The sequence below is a fragment of the Delphinapterus leucas genome, chromosome 10, assembly GCF_059928025.1.
Source record: "Delphinapterus leucas isolate spDelLeu-1000000601 "Yukka" chromosome 10, BTC_Dleu_Yukka2, whole genome shotgun sequence".
NCBI lineage: Eukaryota > Metazoa > Chordata > Mammalia > Artiodactyla > Monodontidae > Delphinapterus > Delphinapterus leucas.
Genome location: NC_143138.1, coordinates 102,564,721 through 102,579,999, shown reverse-complemented (window position 1 = coordinate 102,579,999; position 15,279 = coordinate 102,564,721). Strand labels below are relative to the sequence as shown.

Here is a 15,279-nt window from a genome sequence, read left to right as displayed (position 1 = left end):
CGCAGCCCCTGAGCTTCCTCATGGGAGAAGCTGCCTGGCTAGATACGCCTAGTGGGGGGCTGAAGAGCCGCCGGCGTGCATCCCCTCACCCCGTGGCTCCTGGCTCCTCCGACTGACAGCGCTGGCAGGCAAAGCAGGCTGCAGCAGCGCTCCCCTCCCCACCCCCCCAGCCGAGGTCAGGCAGGGCCACCAGCAGAAGCTCCCTGCTCACTGATGCTCCACGCACGGCCCCCGCCCCAGGAAACCTGGGCGGCTCGAGGGGTGCTGCTTGCTTGCACGCACACTAAGAGGCTGGCAGCGAATCAGACACACACAGAAACAAAGAAACAACAACGAGAATCACGTTTCCGCCAGGGCTTTCCCCTGACGTCCCAGGGCCAGGTGTGGCCGCGTCTCTGGGCTGGACAGAGGCCCGGGTTTCCCAGGAAGGGAGACCTCTGTGGGGAAAGCAAGACCTGGGACAGTGGGAGACGGGGTCCCAGACACAGCAGCAAGGGCTTCATTCCATCTCATTCATCAGCATGAAGCACGGGGACGGGGCAGCAGAGTGCGGGGGACACACCCGCCAGCGGGGCCCGACGCACTCTGCGTGAGAGCGAACCTCAGAAAACAAATAAGAGAATAAGGTAAATAAGCAAGGGAGACCAGGGATAACCTCCCGGCTGTCCTGCCTGTGACCATTCGGCCCCGTTTCCTTTGGCTTTGGGGGACACCCTCTCCGCGTGGTCACATGCTGCTGTGGTTTGGGGACGGCCACCCAAGTGAGCTCCGTCCGAGCCCCTCCACTGTCCGAGCCTCCAACACAGCCCCTTCCGGCCGACGCAAGCCCCGCCGGCCACGGGCGGCCGAGTCCCGCGTGCGCTGGGTAGGGGGCGGCCCTGGGCCCGGCTCTTACCCGCTTCTGAGAGGTCGCGCAGGGAGCTGCTAAGGGCACTGCGCTTGAGGCCCTCGCCGCTGGCGTAGCTGTCATCCAGGCAGGCCCGACTCAGTGTCCCGCCGCCCGGCTCCTTTTTGAGGCTGGAGCACTGGGACATGCTGGGCCGCACGACGCCCTTCTGCTTCTCGAGCTCCGCTGGAACAGAGCCCGAGGGGCCCAGTGAGGGGAGGATGGCCCCCAGCCAAGGGTGGCTTGGAGAGGGCAAGGGGCTGGGCCCCCCCCGGAGGGCAACGCAGACGACTCGGGGGGCCCTCTGCTTAGGGTGGCACCGGGCTGAGCTGCCACCTCCTTCCAGGGGGCAAGTGAGGGGCAAGGTCGTCTGGGAAAGGGCAGGAGCGACGGCACCTGTGACCAAAGGGGCTGAAAGGAGACCCCGGAAAGGAGGCTGGAGAGGCCAGAGTGCCCGAGGTCTGCAGGAAGGTCAGTCACTTTCCTAGGAGGTGGATTTGCCCACGTCTGGAGAGGAGTTAACGCGGCCTGGCTGTGGATGGAGGCCAGGGGTGGGGGCACCCATGTACCTCCAGGAATGAGGCTTAGAGCCAGGAGAAGCGGGGATATCATCGGCTTTAATGAAAACCAGGGGATGGCCCTAGCCCTGACCCCTCCGGGTGGTCGGGTGCAGAAGACACAAATACCAACCACGGTCAAGTGCAAAGGGCTCAGGTCCAGGGCTCTGGACACGGGGTGACCATGGCTCCGAGAGGCCCCCCCCCCCTCAGGGCACACAATGTAATTCCCCGGGCAGGACAGGCCTGGGCCTTGGAAGCCCGGCTCCCACCCAGAGACCCCTGCCCACCCCTCCTTCCTCTGTGCCGCCTCCCGTGACCTGGGCAGGTGGGCTGCCTGGTCACGTGGCCGTGGGAAGGCCAGAAGAGGCCGAGGGCGTCTCACCTCTGGGCTTACAGAGTCACTGCAGCCTGGCCTCTCACCACTGTCTTGGCCCCCAGATGGGAGGCCACGCCTGCACCCTGCAGGCCCCCGCCAGGCACCCGTGACTTACTCTCTATCCTGTGCTTTTCCATCTCCTGCACCTCCGCGATGGACTCCCGCAGGTCATCAGTGAATTTCTTCCGGTCTTGAGGATTGGGAGCGTTAAAGTTTATTAGCACTTTGATGTCTGCTCCGGGGACGGCGGATGTGAGCCGGATGCCGTTGGGGTAGTCTGCAGAAGGGGAGGAGAGCGCGGGCCTCAGGGCGGGCCCTGCCACCTCCTTTCTGGCTGGCAAAGGACCAGCGGGTCTCCATGCAGCCGGGGTGTGGGAGCACGCTGAGGCCAGGCTCCCAGAGGACGCATCCCTCCAGGGAGGAGAGGCTTCACGGTGCAGCCCGGAGGGACCACCAGGCAGTCTCTGCCTCCTGACCTGGGTCTGTGTTTGCTCCGTGTTCAAGTCGAGGGCAGATCCGACTGATCTGAGGCAAAGCCAGGGCCCTCGTTCTTCCCCACCGGAAGGGCGTGGAGCCTGGACTCTTTAGGTCAGGATCCTTGGTCACTCGGCCAGGCGCCAAGCCTGGGAGGAGGGGGAGGTGGTGTCCCCGCTGGGGGACAGTCTTATCCAGTCACTTCGGACACTTCTCTCCTCTCCCGACTGGTCTCCAGGCCACCAGCTCCCTTGGGGTACACTGTGGGCACCCCACACCCAACAGAGCCTTCTGCTCAGACCTGCCCGGTGCCTCCTCCGTGCTCTCGGGGTCTCTGGGGCTTTGGCATGCCGGCAGCCTCTCTCCTCAGTGGGAATCGCGCATCCACCACTGAGTGTATGAAGGCTCTTGGCCCAAACACCAATCCTACCACGGTTCAGACCTGGGTCAGGGAGGGGACCTCAAACGCCTCGAGGCCTGTGTGGGTTTCCTCAATGCAGGAAGCGGGCAGGGAAAGACTGTGGCTGCTGACTCTGTGGAGGGTGTGCAGCCTGCTACTGCCCGCCATCCACCCAAACCTAGCTTTACAAGACGAGCCACGGATACCTGAGCCTTATGGGGAGATGTTAGTATGAGCTCAACGAATTTAAAATAAAGTTCAAATATAACATAACTGAGCTGCGACCGACCAGGGGCTGCCAGCTTGAGACCCCGGGTGCGAGGCATGTCCTACAGAAGGTCGGGGTCGGCTCTCACTAGCACTGCCTCCAGGGCTGAGGGCTGAGCCCCGGGAACCTGAAAGCGGTCTGGGCGCGGCCTCTGCCTAAGGACTCAGTCTGCCCGGGCCGCTGCTGAGTGGTCACTACCACCGTACCCCTTCCAAGAGGGGCCTGCCGGTCAGGACAGTGCGCATGGCACCAGCCTCCCTGGTGCTGCCTGGGAGAAATCAAGGCAAGCCCGCCCTTCCGGCCTGGGGTGAAGTGATGGCGGGGTCTGCATCCTGAGCTCCTCATAGGCATGTGAGAAAAGAGGAGGAGCTGGCAGGTCCAGTCCCGTTTAGCACAGAGAAGCCCTCAGGCACTGTGTTCTGGGATGGCCCAGCCACGGGTCCCTGGCACGTTTCAACCTGCAGAGGCAAGGCGGATGGGACAGGACCGCAGGACCTTGCTGCTGGACACGCCCCGATGCTCCATTGTGGCGGCCCTTCCCTTGGCTCCTCCGGAACATGGGGGGCAGCAGGACGTCCCCCACCCCACCCCACCCCAGGAGCACTGGCTCAGCCTGCAGTTCGAGGTCCTCCGACAGGGAGGGGACAGAGAGGGAGAGAGGAAAAGGGAAGGGTGTGGGTGGCGGGAAGGAACAAGCCCGAAAGGACCCGTCAGCGGGGTTGCAGGGGCGGCCAGCTCCCCTCCAGGATCCCCAGGCCCAGGACCCACTCACACCCAAAGGCCTGAACAAGCACCGCCCCTGGGCCACGGGTTGTCCTGGCCTTTATGTGAAAGGCCTCATCTCATCCTGAGGCAGGCACTACCATCACCCCATCGATGGACCAAGGGAACCAGGCCGGAGAGGTCCAACAGCCAGAACACATGGCGCTGAAACCTGAGCGGATGGACCAGGGCTCTGCTCGTGACCTCTGCCTGCAGTCTCTCCGGCACGACCCTCACCTGATTGTTTGGCCATATCTGTATATCACCTGTGCCTTTCACTCGATGTTTTCCTATCAACATTTTATCGCTCTGCACTAAACTTAAAAATCTTATCACCTGCAAGAAGTAACGGTAAAAGTAAACCCGGTAAGTCCTACATACGATACTGAATTCTCCCTGGTTACCCCCAGCCAGCAACCTGCCCTCTGTTAGGAAAGTGGGAATTAGAACCCCGGAGAGGCCGCCCTGGGGTCGTCCCTGATGGAGCCAGGAGGAAGAAGAGGGGACGGCGGAGGAGAGCTTCCTCGCTACACGGATGGACCAAGTGAGGCCGCCTCCTGCCACGGGGTGCAGACCATGTGCGGACGGGCCCAGGGACTCACTCACACTGGCTCTCGAAGAGTAGGACCTGCATGCCGCACAGGGAGAAGGACTGTCGGAAGCTGTACGTCACAGAGTTCTTCTTCTTCTGGAAGATCTTGGTGACCTGGGGGCAGCCAGAGACAGAGGCTGAGCCACTGGGCCCGAGCGGCCGGGAGCAGCCCTGGGCGCTCAGGACTCTAAGTGGGCCCTCAGTTCGAGTTCTCCTGTGTGAGGACCCTCCTGCGGTTCCAAGGTCAGGAGGCCCGCGGGGCGGGGGAGGGCCGATACAGGGACGGACACTCACGCCCGACATCCCCATGCACGGCCCAAAGGCACCGTGAAACCCTCTGAGAGATGAGTTCTACAGAGAAGGACACTGAGGCCAGAGGTCTGAAACGATCTGCTCAAGGTCAGGAACTCTGAAAGGACTTGAACCCACACATCTAGATTCCAGCCTCAGGAACCCGAGAAGAGCAGCTGGTCCTCAATCAGGTGGGGAAAGGGAATAGGGTCTTGGGCAAGAAGGGGGCCTGCAGGAGGCAAGAGCTCCAAAGGGCAGGCCCCCTGCTCCCTGCGGGAACATCTACATCTGTGCGACCTGTTTTGGGGCAAGAGCTCAACTTCCCTTTGGGGAGCCCACCTCTGCCACGTTCAGCCCATTAGTCCTGGGGCTGAGACTCAGGCCAGCGAGACAGCACCGCCCCCGCCTGGCCCCAGGGACGGGTTTGGGCAGCAGCGAGACCTCTGCTCAGTCTCGGGAAGAGGATTCCCCCGGCGGCCGAGGGGACAGGATTAGGCCCGGACCTGCGGAGGCTGACTCTCCCTTCCTGGATGAGCCTGCCTGAGGTGGGAGCCCGGGCAGCCGACACTGGGCGCAGCCGGGGCCACTCTCCCAAGCCGTTCTGGGGTCTGCACACCCAGCCCCTCACCCGTGGGGACCACGTACCACCAGGAGGTCATTGAACAGGAAGATTTCTCGCTGGTGCAGCCCAAGCTTCTGGGGCTTATTTGGGTCTGGAACCTCGAAGAGCCGGCAGTAGCAGACCAGGCGCCGGTGCGGCAGCGAGAGCACCTGTGTGGAGGGGCGGCGTCAGCTCCACGCACCCGTGGGGACGAGGGACTCCCCTACCCTGCCCTCCCTCGGGCCTCCGGAGGCCCCTGCTCCAGGGAGACCGCCTTCCGACTCCTCTCAGCACTGAGCTCGTGGAGCCCCCGCCATGAACCACGCGTATCTTCTGAGCCCCCAAAGCACCTGTCATGTGCGCCCCGAGCCACACACATAGGAGGCTGCAGAGCCCGGGCTTCCCCGCCCCCAGGCCCTCCTTCCTGAAGGCTCTCAGCCCCGACAGCTGGGTCTGGAGGAGCCCTGCAGGGTCCCGAGCCGGCAGTCACCACCTCGAGGGGCTGCTCCCTGCCCTCTGCACACGCGGCCGTGGGCACACATGGCCCTACGTGGGGCTGCTCTCCAGGCCCGAGCTCAGCGACCCACAGATGAGAGGGAGGGGACGCGGGCCCAGCCTGGTGCCCTCAGGGGGCAGCGCTGTCCGTAGCAGAGTGTGAGAAAGGAGGGCAGGACGCAGGGCTGGGGAGGTGGGCGAGGGCAGGTCACGGGCGTGCCGGGGGTCTCAGGCCTTCTGCAGGGGCAGCTGACCCGGCTGCCAGGGTGGGGTAAGGAGCAGACCACATGACGGCCAGCAGGCACAATACTGCCAGCCCTGGCGGCGAAAGGGACCCGAGAGGCACAGCGTGGGCTGGGTGGGGAGGGGGAGGCCTCAACGGCACACCAAGGTCACCTGTTCAGGTACAGGGTCTCGGGGCCGAGGGACAAGTGGGATCTCTGAGCTCAACCGGGCCCAGACAAGACGGGAGGGGACCACCTGCTCTGGGCCTGACAGCACAACCCTCCCGCGTGCTCTCAGAGATCTGAAGTGGAGATAACTGAAAATCAAATTTCTTATGGCTCTGGAAATTAACTCATGCAGCCAGAACTGTGGGTCTGGGAGCCACGAGCTGCGGGGGAGTGGGGATCACGGAAGGCGGAAGCCGAGGGGAACTCACACAGCCGAGCCCGTGGTGCAGGGATCCAATCTACAGGGGGAAGCAATGAACAAACAAGAAGAGATGTTAATGTTCCAAATACACATCTGGGCCCTGACAGAGACTCCGGGGTGACACCCCACCCACAGCGCCTCCCAGGGCGCCCCCAGTGGGCTCTGACGGAGAGCCCAGGCCGCCAGGGAGCCACTGCGCAGCCCTGGCCATTGGTTTATTAAGAACCTCAGATTCTCGTCAAAGGGGACCCAGAGAGAAGGGTTGTGACTCCCTTAAAAAGCCCCAAACCTGACATAATCCACCAACCCCACCTGGAAGGGAACAGGTTCCAAAGGCACTGCGGCTACTGGCCAAAGCCGAGCCAGCAGGGCAGCCTGGGGTCGCGGGGCGGGTGGGTCTTGGGCACCCCGGGCCTCACGCGGCACCCCCCATGGGGACGGAGACCACCTACCGGCTTCTTCCCCACGATGAGCTTCTCCACCTTCTGCACCTGCGACACATGGTCCTCGTTGGTCTCCAGCTCCCGCTTCCGGATCCGCTCGTAGATCCCGATCAGCATCTCCCGGGGGATGTCCTCCCCGTCGTCCACGCCTGGTAGGGGACAGCGGCAGGGCTCACCCCAAGGCACCGGCTTCTAAACCAAATCCGGACAGCGGTCCCCCTGCCAGTCCCCAGCTGAACCAAAGGCCTCCAGACCCACCGCAGCTGGCCCTGCCCCATCCACCACACGTGTGCTCGGAGCCCCCGCACCAGGGACCAGGCTGGCACTGCCCCCGGATGAGTGTGGAGGGGCCTGTGCCACCTTGCAGCCACGCCCAGGGGGCTCAGCACACACAGCCCCGCTCAATCCCGGCCGCCGCCCCGTGGGGCAGGCACCACAGTCCCCATTGCACCGACGGGCTGGCAGGGGCCTGGGGATGGGGCTGGGGTGCAGGGAGGCTGTGCGGATGGGGCTGCCCGGCCCGCATCCTCACTTTGCCCCTTGTCGGCCTGACTCATGGTCTCTCTGAGCTACGAGTCCTCTCCTCAGTGACACAGGCCACCAAGAGCATGGTGACTTTACAGGGACCAGGGCAGCTCACGGGGCCACCCTCACACCCCCGACACGAGAGCTCAGGGGGTCTGAGTGGCTGCTGTCCCAGTTCTGGGACTTGAAGCCGGGTCGCTCTGACAACAAGCTTGCGCCCTTTCTGCTGCACGGCCCCAAAAGTGCTGTCAGGAAGTCCCAGCCCCGCTCACACCAGAGACGCGAAGCCCCCCCCCCCCCCCCCCAGTGTGCAGGCTGCTGGCGGTACGTGAGGCAGTGGGACGGCTCAAGCCCTCTGGTGGGCTGTCCGGCACCACCTGCCAGTCAGAAATTCAAACACCCTTGGGCCCACTGAGTGGATCTGGGGGATTTGTCCTGTGGGGCGTGACACTCAACGCAGCGCTGCTTCCAAATCGCAGAAAACGGGAGCTAACCCATTTGCACACTCACAGGGGACTGGCTAAGCGGTCTGCATACGAGGACTCCTGCGACAGGGATTACTGTACACCCGCAGGAACGAGGAAGGCCACGGCAAGCCTTGGCAACAGCCCTTAGATTTACTGAACCAAAGAGTGAGGCGCCGAGCGGAAGAGGGTCAAACCAGCCGTGCACATTTGTACCGGCTCCCACGAGAAGCTCTGTCTGGCACAGCAGGGACTCAAAGCCGATGACCTCCAGGGATGGGAAGGGCCCTGCTGTGCACCTTTTATGCTTTCTGGCTTTTTTCTAATTGGCTATTTTTTCAGAGCAGTTTTAAGGTCATAGCAAAATTCAGGGGAAAGCACAGAGAGCTCCCATATACCCCCAGCTCCCCGACAATCAGCACCCCGACCAGAACGCTGCCTTCGTTACAACTGAAGAACCTACCCAGTCACCAGAGTCCACGGTTCACACGAGGGTTCACTCTTGGTGTTGTCCATCCTATGGGTCTGGACATATGGACGAGGCCATGTGTCTGCCATTATAATACCGTACAGAATTTTCACTGCCCTAAAACCCCCTCTGTGCTTCTCCTTTTCATCCCTCCCCCACGACCACCGGCGACCACTGGTCTCTTGACCGCCTCCGCAGCTTCGCCTCCTGCAGAATGTGGCGCAGCTGGAATCAGGGTGCAGGCTTTCAGATAGGTTGCTTTCACTTAGCGATGTTCCTTTAAGGTTCCCCCGTGTCTTTTCATGACTTGGTAGCTCATTTCTTTCCAGTGCTGAATAATATCCCACTGTCTGTATGGACCAAGGTTTACCCATTCATCTACGGAAGGACAGCTTGGTTGCGTCCTAGTTTTGCTGAATACGAATAAAGCTGCTATAAACATCCGTGTGCAGGTTTCTGTGTGGACGTAAGTTTTCAGCTCATTTGGGTAAATTCCAAGGAGGGCAACTGCTGGGTCATGTTACTTCCTGGTTTTTGAACTATGTGAGGATAGGACCCATTCAAAATATACATTTAAAAAATCTGAAGGCAAATAGCAATAAAAGCAAAATACCGCTTGCCTGGCTTCCAGGGTCCTCCCCTGCCTATCCCTGACCTCCCGGAGGCCCCCCCTGCTGCTGGACCCGCCCGACACACTGAGCGATTCCAGAGAAAATGTGTGTCCGGTGCATGTTGGGGCAGGGGGGCACTCTCTAAAAAGAACAAGCTGGGACGTGTGCTCAGCGCAGAGTGCCGACCTGGCTTTGGGAGGCCAGCGTCCTGCCTCCTCTGACACACACTTGCTGTGTGACCTTGGGCAAGTCCCCTCCCTCTCTGAACCTTCTGAAGCTCAAGGAAGATGGGGCAGAGAACGCTAGAGTCCCTGGCTTGAAGAAAACAGGTGATTGGTGGCAACAGCCCAGGCTCGCAAGAAAGAATCAGTGGCTTCCTCTCCTGGTTCTGGGGTGCTCAGCCCCTGCCCTGGGAACTGGGGCGACAAAGCCCCCCCTCCCCCAGACTGCCGGGATGGCGGATGCAAGATGCGCACAAACCATGAAGCCGCAGATATGAGGGCGGCCGACCGGCAGGTATTTGACCCAGCAGCCCTGTCTTCCCCCGAGCCTCTGTCCACGGGCCTCATTTCTGTCTCATTTCTCACACAGGAGAGGCCCCAGTTACATGGCTGAGCTGCTAAACCAGAGAAAAAAATCAGAGTCCCTTAAGCTCCCCAGGGTCGCCAACAGCACGCAGCTCACGGCCAGCTTTCCCGGCAGCTACACAGCAACCGCCTGCATCCAGGGCCATGGAGACGCCGTGGAGACCAGACCAGACTAGGCCCAGCGAGGAGAGGGGCTTGAGGTGGCAGAGAGGAGGGGAGGGGGTGCAGCCCCCCGGACCATCAGTGTCCACTGACCGCCCTGCTCCCTCACCTGTTCTGGCGACTGGATCTCTTATCAACGAGGTTCCTAGGAACCACAGCTAAGACCTGCCCCTCCCCGGGGCCTACGGAGGGCCGCACGGGGAGGGCCCTGAGCCCAGCTCCCTGCGGGACCGCCTGTCAGGGTGGGGCCCACCCCCAGGGAGCGCCAGCACAGACCCTCCGCTCTGGGGGACGCGACGACGGAGCAGTTTTACAGAAATGAAGGACAAAATGAGAAATTTAAACAGCTCGAAAAGTTGGACTTGATTCAGATCAGTTGTTTCCCTTTTATAAAATTATGATGCCATTTCTAAAGGGACTTCAGTCCCTTACAGCTGTTTCCCAAGGACAGGGACAGTCCCCCAGCCCGGCACTCCACGGACAGGAGGGACCTGCCAGCAGCAAACATGGAGACAGCCGTTCCCTTTTCCATCCCTCTCCTGCCTGGCGACACAGGAGGAAGCCTCCGTCTGGCTGCCCAGCCCCTGGTCACCTGCCCTACATGGGCCCACCTGCCAGGGAGGAGAGGGCAGCCTCGGGCCCTGGGCCCAGCCAGGAACAGCTTGGCTGGAACCCACAGTGGTTTTGCCTTTTCACGGCACTCGTTTTCGTAAATGATGCCCACGTGTGACAAATGCTACCGGTTTCCCGCTTACACTGATGACATAAAATTCCTTTTAAAAATACATACGTTTCATAAGAAGACAAAACCAAAAAGACAAGTCTGTTCCAAGAGAACAACTGAGGGAGGGGTATGGTGGGCGATGCTGTGTGGGCAGCAGTGATGGGGGCAGGACAGTGCCAGCCCCTGCCCGGCCCCCATCCCGTCCCCACCCCCCGTGCTCGGAGGCCCCGGGGCGCCCAGCACCCAGCTTGTGGTCCATCCTCCCTCTGCCCCTGCAACCAGGCCTGGATCCACCGTGTGCGGCCCGGCCCCGGGCGTTGAGCCCAGCTGCGCTCTCAGGCCTCTGCCCTCTGGCGCCCTGGGCCTGCGGAGCCCTGCAGTCCTCTGAGACAACACGCCGCCTCCCCCTCGGAGTGCCCCCACCACAGCATTCAGCACCCTCTACGGGAACTTGCACTGCGTGGGCTCCTTTGGGAAGGAGCCCCACCCCTCCCCACGTGAGGCCGCGCTGCGCGCACCTCTGTCAGGTGCGTGCTGGCGGGGAGGGGGCGGGCGTCCCGCCGCAGCCAGGGCAGCTCACCTCGGAGGTTCTTGACGAAGTCCTCTAACTTCATCTTGCGCTCGGGCTTGACATTGGGGCTGTACATGTCGGTGTTGAGCAGAATGATGGCAAAAGCCAGGATGAAGATGGTGTCTGGGTTCCGGAACTGCCGCACCACCCCGGGGTTGCAGATGCAGTACCGCTGGCTGGGGGACGACGGGGTGGTGCTTCAGCCAGGGCAGGAGGCCAGTCCGCCCCTCACCCATGAGCGGCCCTAAACAGCTGAAGCTGGTCACTGACCTCGGAGCCTCCGTCTTTGGTACACGGGAATGTCGCCTGTCTGGCAGAGCCGGCCCTGACCGTCCACTCACCACCCCCCCACCATGTGAGTTAAGTCCCACCCGCCCGTAGTTCGGCCGGCATGTGGCTGCTCAGGGCCAAGGACCACGTCCCTCGGCCCCCGCGCAGCCACGTGCTAAGTTCTGGCCAATGCGATGTGGGCACCTTCGAGGCTGTGCCTTAAAGGCAGGGGGTGCCCTGCGTGCTCTCTGCCTGCCTGGAACGTGAATGTGATGGGTGTTGAATCTGCTCCCGGGGACCTCAGATGACAGGAGCCCAGGCCTCCTCCACGCCAGCTCAGAGGGCGGCCCACTTCCGGGGCGTTTCAGCCACGGCAGCTGTGGCGGACGTCTTTGCTGCGGCAGCCGAACTAACAGCCTCGCTACAAACTGCCTCACAGAGTCATTTGCTCACATCCTCACTGCCTTGAATACGCCCCACACCCCACACCCCACAGTTCCCTCCACTGGCGACCTTGTGCAGGGGTAGGTGGGTGGGGCAGGGATGGAGAAGAGGAACTGGGTGGGGCACCGTGACCGTGACCAAGGTCCACAACCCGCAGGCAGCAGCCATGGGCGCTTAGACGATGTGGGCTTCAATTTCGTCTTCCCTGTTAAGTGCCGCCCCCTCCAGGAAGCCCTCCTGAATGGAAGTGTCTGAACGCTCCCCTCCCAGGGCCCGGGGTTCCTCCTCCTGCGACCTTGCTCCTCTGTGAACCCACCACCCCTGCTGAGCCCAGAGGGCTGGGTCTCCCACACCCAGCGCAGGGCACGGACTCCCTACACGGCCAGTGTGCACACCATCCCAGCATGGAAGGTGGCGCAAGGACAGCCTGCCTTGACTGCAAGCTCTCTGGGGGGCCAGGCGCTGGGCAGAGTGCACCCACACGGCCTGAGTGGTTTAATCCTTCCACCCCCTCCAGGGTAGGTGCGTTCATCAACCCTTCTCTACTGGCAAGTACGTGAGGCACAGAGAGGTTAAGTAACCAGAGCAAGGTCACACAGTGGTGCAGGTGTCAGAACCACGCCCTCTGCGTCACTGAGGGAGCATCTGCCCCTGTGAATGAGCAGACGAGTGATGACACAGATGGACTCACGAACCAGTGGGGACGAGAGGACCACGAAGACGTTCGAGGCCCTGGCTCCAGCACTGAGCCGCACAGCACGTGTTAGAGGAGGGGCTGCCGCCCCCCGCACCCCCGTCCCCTGATGGCTCATGGCCACCTGACCCTGAAGGGGGGGTCTGCCCTTGAGCCTCGGTCTTTGAGCGGGGACGCTTTTTCTACCTGACACCTGCCCCGCCCCCACCTGAAGGCCTCGATCAGCCGCTCCACCTTCTGGGCCTCCCCCTGGACCCGGATGTGCGCCTGGAACTTCCGGAGAGCCTCGTCCAGCTCCATGGCGGAGAAGTCCATCTCGTCCACCACACAGCTGAAACGAGAGGAGAAGGCCCCGTCAGTGTCCCCTGCCCACCTTCCCGCCGGGTGCAGAGGCAAGCACGGCCCGCGGAGGGCAGAGGGGGCACAAGGGGTCAGCGCAGGGAGGCCCGAGAGGGAGGGCGGCCGGAGTGGGCTCCCTTCTCCACAGGAGGAGATGGAGGTCTGGGCACCCACTGGCCCTGCAGCCACCGCGCCCTGGGCCTGCCCCTCACGTCAACGCTTTCCCGGGCATTTCTGCGGGGCCTCTGGAGGCGCTGTGCTGCCCTCACCTGCCGATCCCACAAGGAGGGCAGAGCTGGGGAGGCTGCAGGTCACAGGTACCTCTTATCACAGCCCCGCCCCCAGCACAGCCTGCTCCTGCCTCTGACCATGACCCCGAACAGTAGATGGGTCTGCAACAGGGACCCTCGCCTGACCACCCCCGGTGGGGCTGCAGAGACCCCGGCCGTGGGCCCCTCTCCCCTGGGGCGACGCTCTGAGCACTCAAGGCTGTTGGGGCAGGGTGAGGGCAGGGGCCCGCAGGACAATTCGTTGACCAGCATCCGAGTAGGGATGCCTGGGGGGGCGGGTCTCGCTGCTTCCTGAGGCCGCTGCTATTTTCTGATCCGAGGAGAACAATGTGCGGATTTCCTACGGACTCACGAGCAGCTCGGAGGGGGTGTGGGGGGAGAGCACGGGTGGCTGCAGGGGAGGGGGCCAGACCACATGGTCTTGGGCCCCATTCACGGAGCAGCTAGCATGCTCTCCTCGGGCGGTTCCTCCCGGATTTCGAAGGGGGAGGGGCACCAGCCACACTATGAGGGCGGGGCCAGAACAGAATGGCAGGGCTGGGAGAGAGCAGCCCAGGCGGGACAGATGCCACAGCCAGCCACAGGCCAGGCACCGCCAGCGGCTCGCTGCCTCTCCGGTGTGTGTGTCTGTGTGACTGAGAGAACACTAGTGTACATATATGTGTGTGCACGTGGGTGTGTCTGTATGGGGGGGCACCCAGGCCAGACCCCCCGCCCCTCCCCGAGCCTGGGTCTGCTCACCTGTGAAACAGAGAGGCCGCAGCCCACGCCCCACTCCTCCCAGGGGCGCCCGGAGGCGGCAGGTGTGTGTGGCCAGGCCACCCTGCCGTTTTTGCTGAGGGTCAGTCTTTACCCTGCTCTGATCCCGTTCCTGGCCCACCGGCTGGGTCACCCATCCGCGTGCAGTGTCTGGGTCGGCAATGTGCCCACGGCAGGCCTGGAGCTGCACCCCCAGGTCCCGACAAAGGGGAGCAGGGCACCTGTTCCAAGCCGGCCTCCTGCTGGCCCTGGCTCCTTGTCTGCGGAAGGGGTTATGGACCCCTGACACCCCCGCGGACGACGTGAGGACACAGCCCGCACGTAGCACCTGCCCAGTGACCACAGGACCCAGGTGTGGTGGCTTTCTACTTGGGACAGTCTGGAGGAGGACCGGGGGTGCAGGGTACGTGTGGGCAGAACTTCTCAAAGCTGTCAGCAGTTCCCAGGGGGCTGGAAACCTGTTCTTCTGCAGGGTTCCAAGTAGCTGAGAGTCTATGGCCGCCAGCCTGGTGGGACGCTCACCCCATCTCCCGCCAGGAGAGGGAGGAGGAGGGGGGCTGAGCCCCCCGGTTCCCCTCCTGCTGCCCCTGCGGGAGGTTGGCAGGGCATCTCCCTGTGTCTGGGAGTCAGAAAGACAAAGGGGAGCGGGGCACCCGCAGCGCCACTCACTCGAGCACGTCGCGGTTGAACTGCTTCTGCCGGTTGCCCAGGAACTCCCCGATCATCTGCCGGCTCAGGCCCTTGCGCTGCAGCAGGAAGTGGGCCACCCCCACCGGCGTGTCAGGCACGAAGCCGCGCTCGATGAGGTACTGGACGCCCTTCTCGGGCTTCCTGGGGGACAAGAGATGGGCTCAGCCGGGCGCTCCCACCCCTCCAGCTCCCCCAGCCCTCATTCCCTCCTCCTCCACGGCACCCTGTCCTGCCCCACCCTCAGCCCACAACGCAGGGGAACCGGGATGGCTTGGGCCCTGCAGGAGGGCTGGGCCAGCGCAGGAACACGGAGGGTGCCGGGGGCTGGGGGGGGGCACAGAAGGGCCCCACCCCTCCCCGCTCCGTGGTCCCCTCTGTGCCGAGCTTCCAGGCAGGCTGGAGGGCCCCGCCCAGCACACGCTGGCCGCCTGTGGCACGTGCTCCGTGCCGTCACCGTCTGAGGACCCTGCACACCAACTCAGTCCCCACACGACTCCCTGGGGTTGGCGCTTGTCACCTGTGCTGCCCGACAGCCATGTGACCTTGCTGGGGACTCGAGTGCCCGTGTCGTGAGACTTGTGTGTTAACACAGTCGGGCGCCTGGAACGCTGCACGCAGTAGGTGAGCAACGCCCGGAACGCTGCACGCAGTAGGTGAGCACCGGGAAGGTTTAGGATAAACCTCAACGGACGGCAGAGGACATGGAGGCGCAGTGCCGGCCCCACCTGCAGTCAGAGGCCTGAGGCGGGGCTGTGCCGGCCCCACGGGGCTGAGCATCCACCCAGACCAGGAGCCCGGGGGCCGGGGCGCCCTCAGGGGCTGAGCAGTGAGCCAGCAGGTCCCTTCTTCCCGTCGGCCTCGGGGCCTGGTACCGGCTC

At 63.2% G+C, this 15,279-nt stretch overlaps 1 protein-coding gene across 10 annotated transcripts in view; it reads right to left on the bottom strand.

Moving 5' to 3' along the window:
• The window catches only part of IQSEC1 (IQ motif and Sec7 domain ArfGEF 1), a 330,441-nt gene that overhangs the window by 9,234 nt on the left and 305,928 nt on the right, over positions 1-15,279 (bottom strand). For all 10 annotated transcript variants that reach the window (XR_016394773.1, XM_022562625.2, XM_089919796.1 and 7 more), the window contains 9 exons: positions 14,381-14,542; positions 12,532-12,654; positions 10,925-11,091; positions 6,812-6,951; positions 6,367-6,396; positions 5,255-5,380; positions 4,333-4,432; positions 1,938-2,099; positions 896-1,072 (listed from right to left, as the gene is read on the bottom strand). Coding sequence is in view for 9 of the 10 variants with exons in the window: in XM_022562625.2 (XP_022418333.2) it covers positions 896-1,072; positions 1,938-2,099; positions 4,333-4,432; positions 5,255-5,380; positions 6,367-6,396; positions 6,812-6,951; positions 10,925-11,091; positions 12,532-12,654; positions 14,381-14,542 (1,187 nt within the window). In the remaining variant the exon portion in view is untranslated. The remainder of the gene's footprint in view (positions 1-895; positions 1,073-1,937; positions 2,100-4,332; positions 4,433-5,254; positions 5,381-6,366; positions 6,397-6,811; positions 6,952-10,924; positions 11,092-12,531; positions 12,655-14,380; positions 14,543-15,279) is intronic.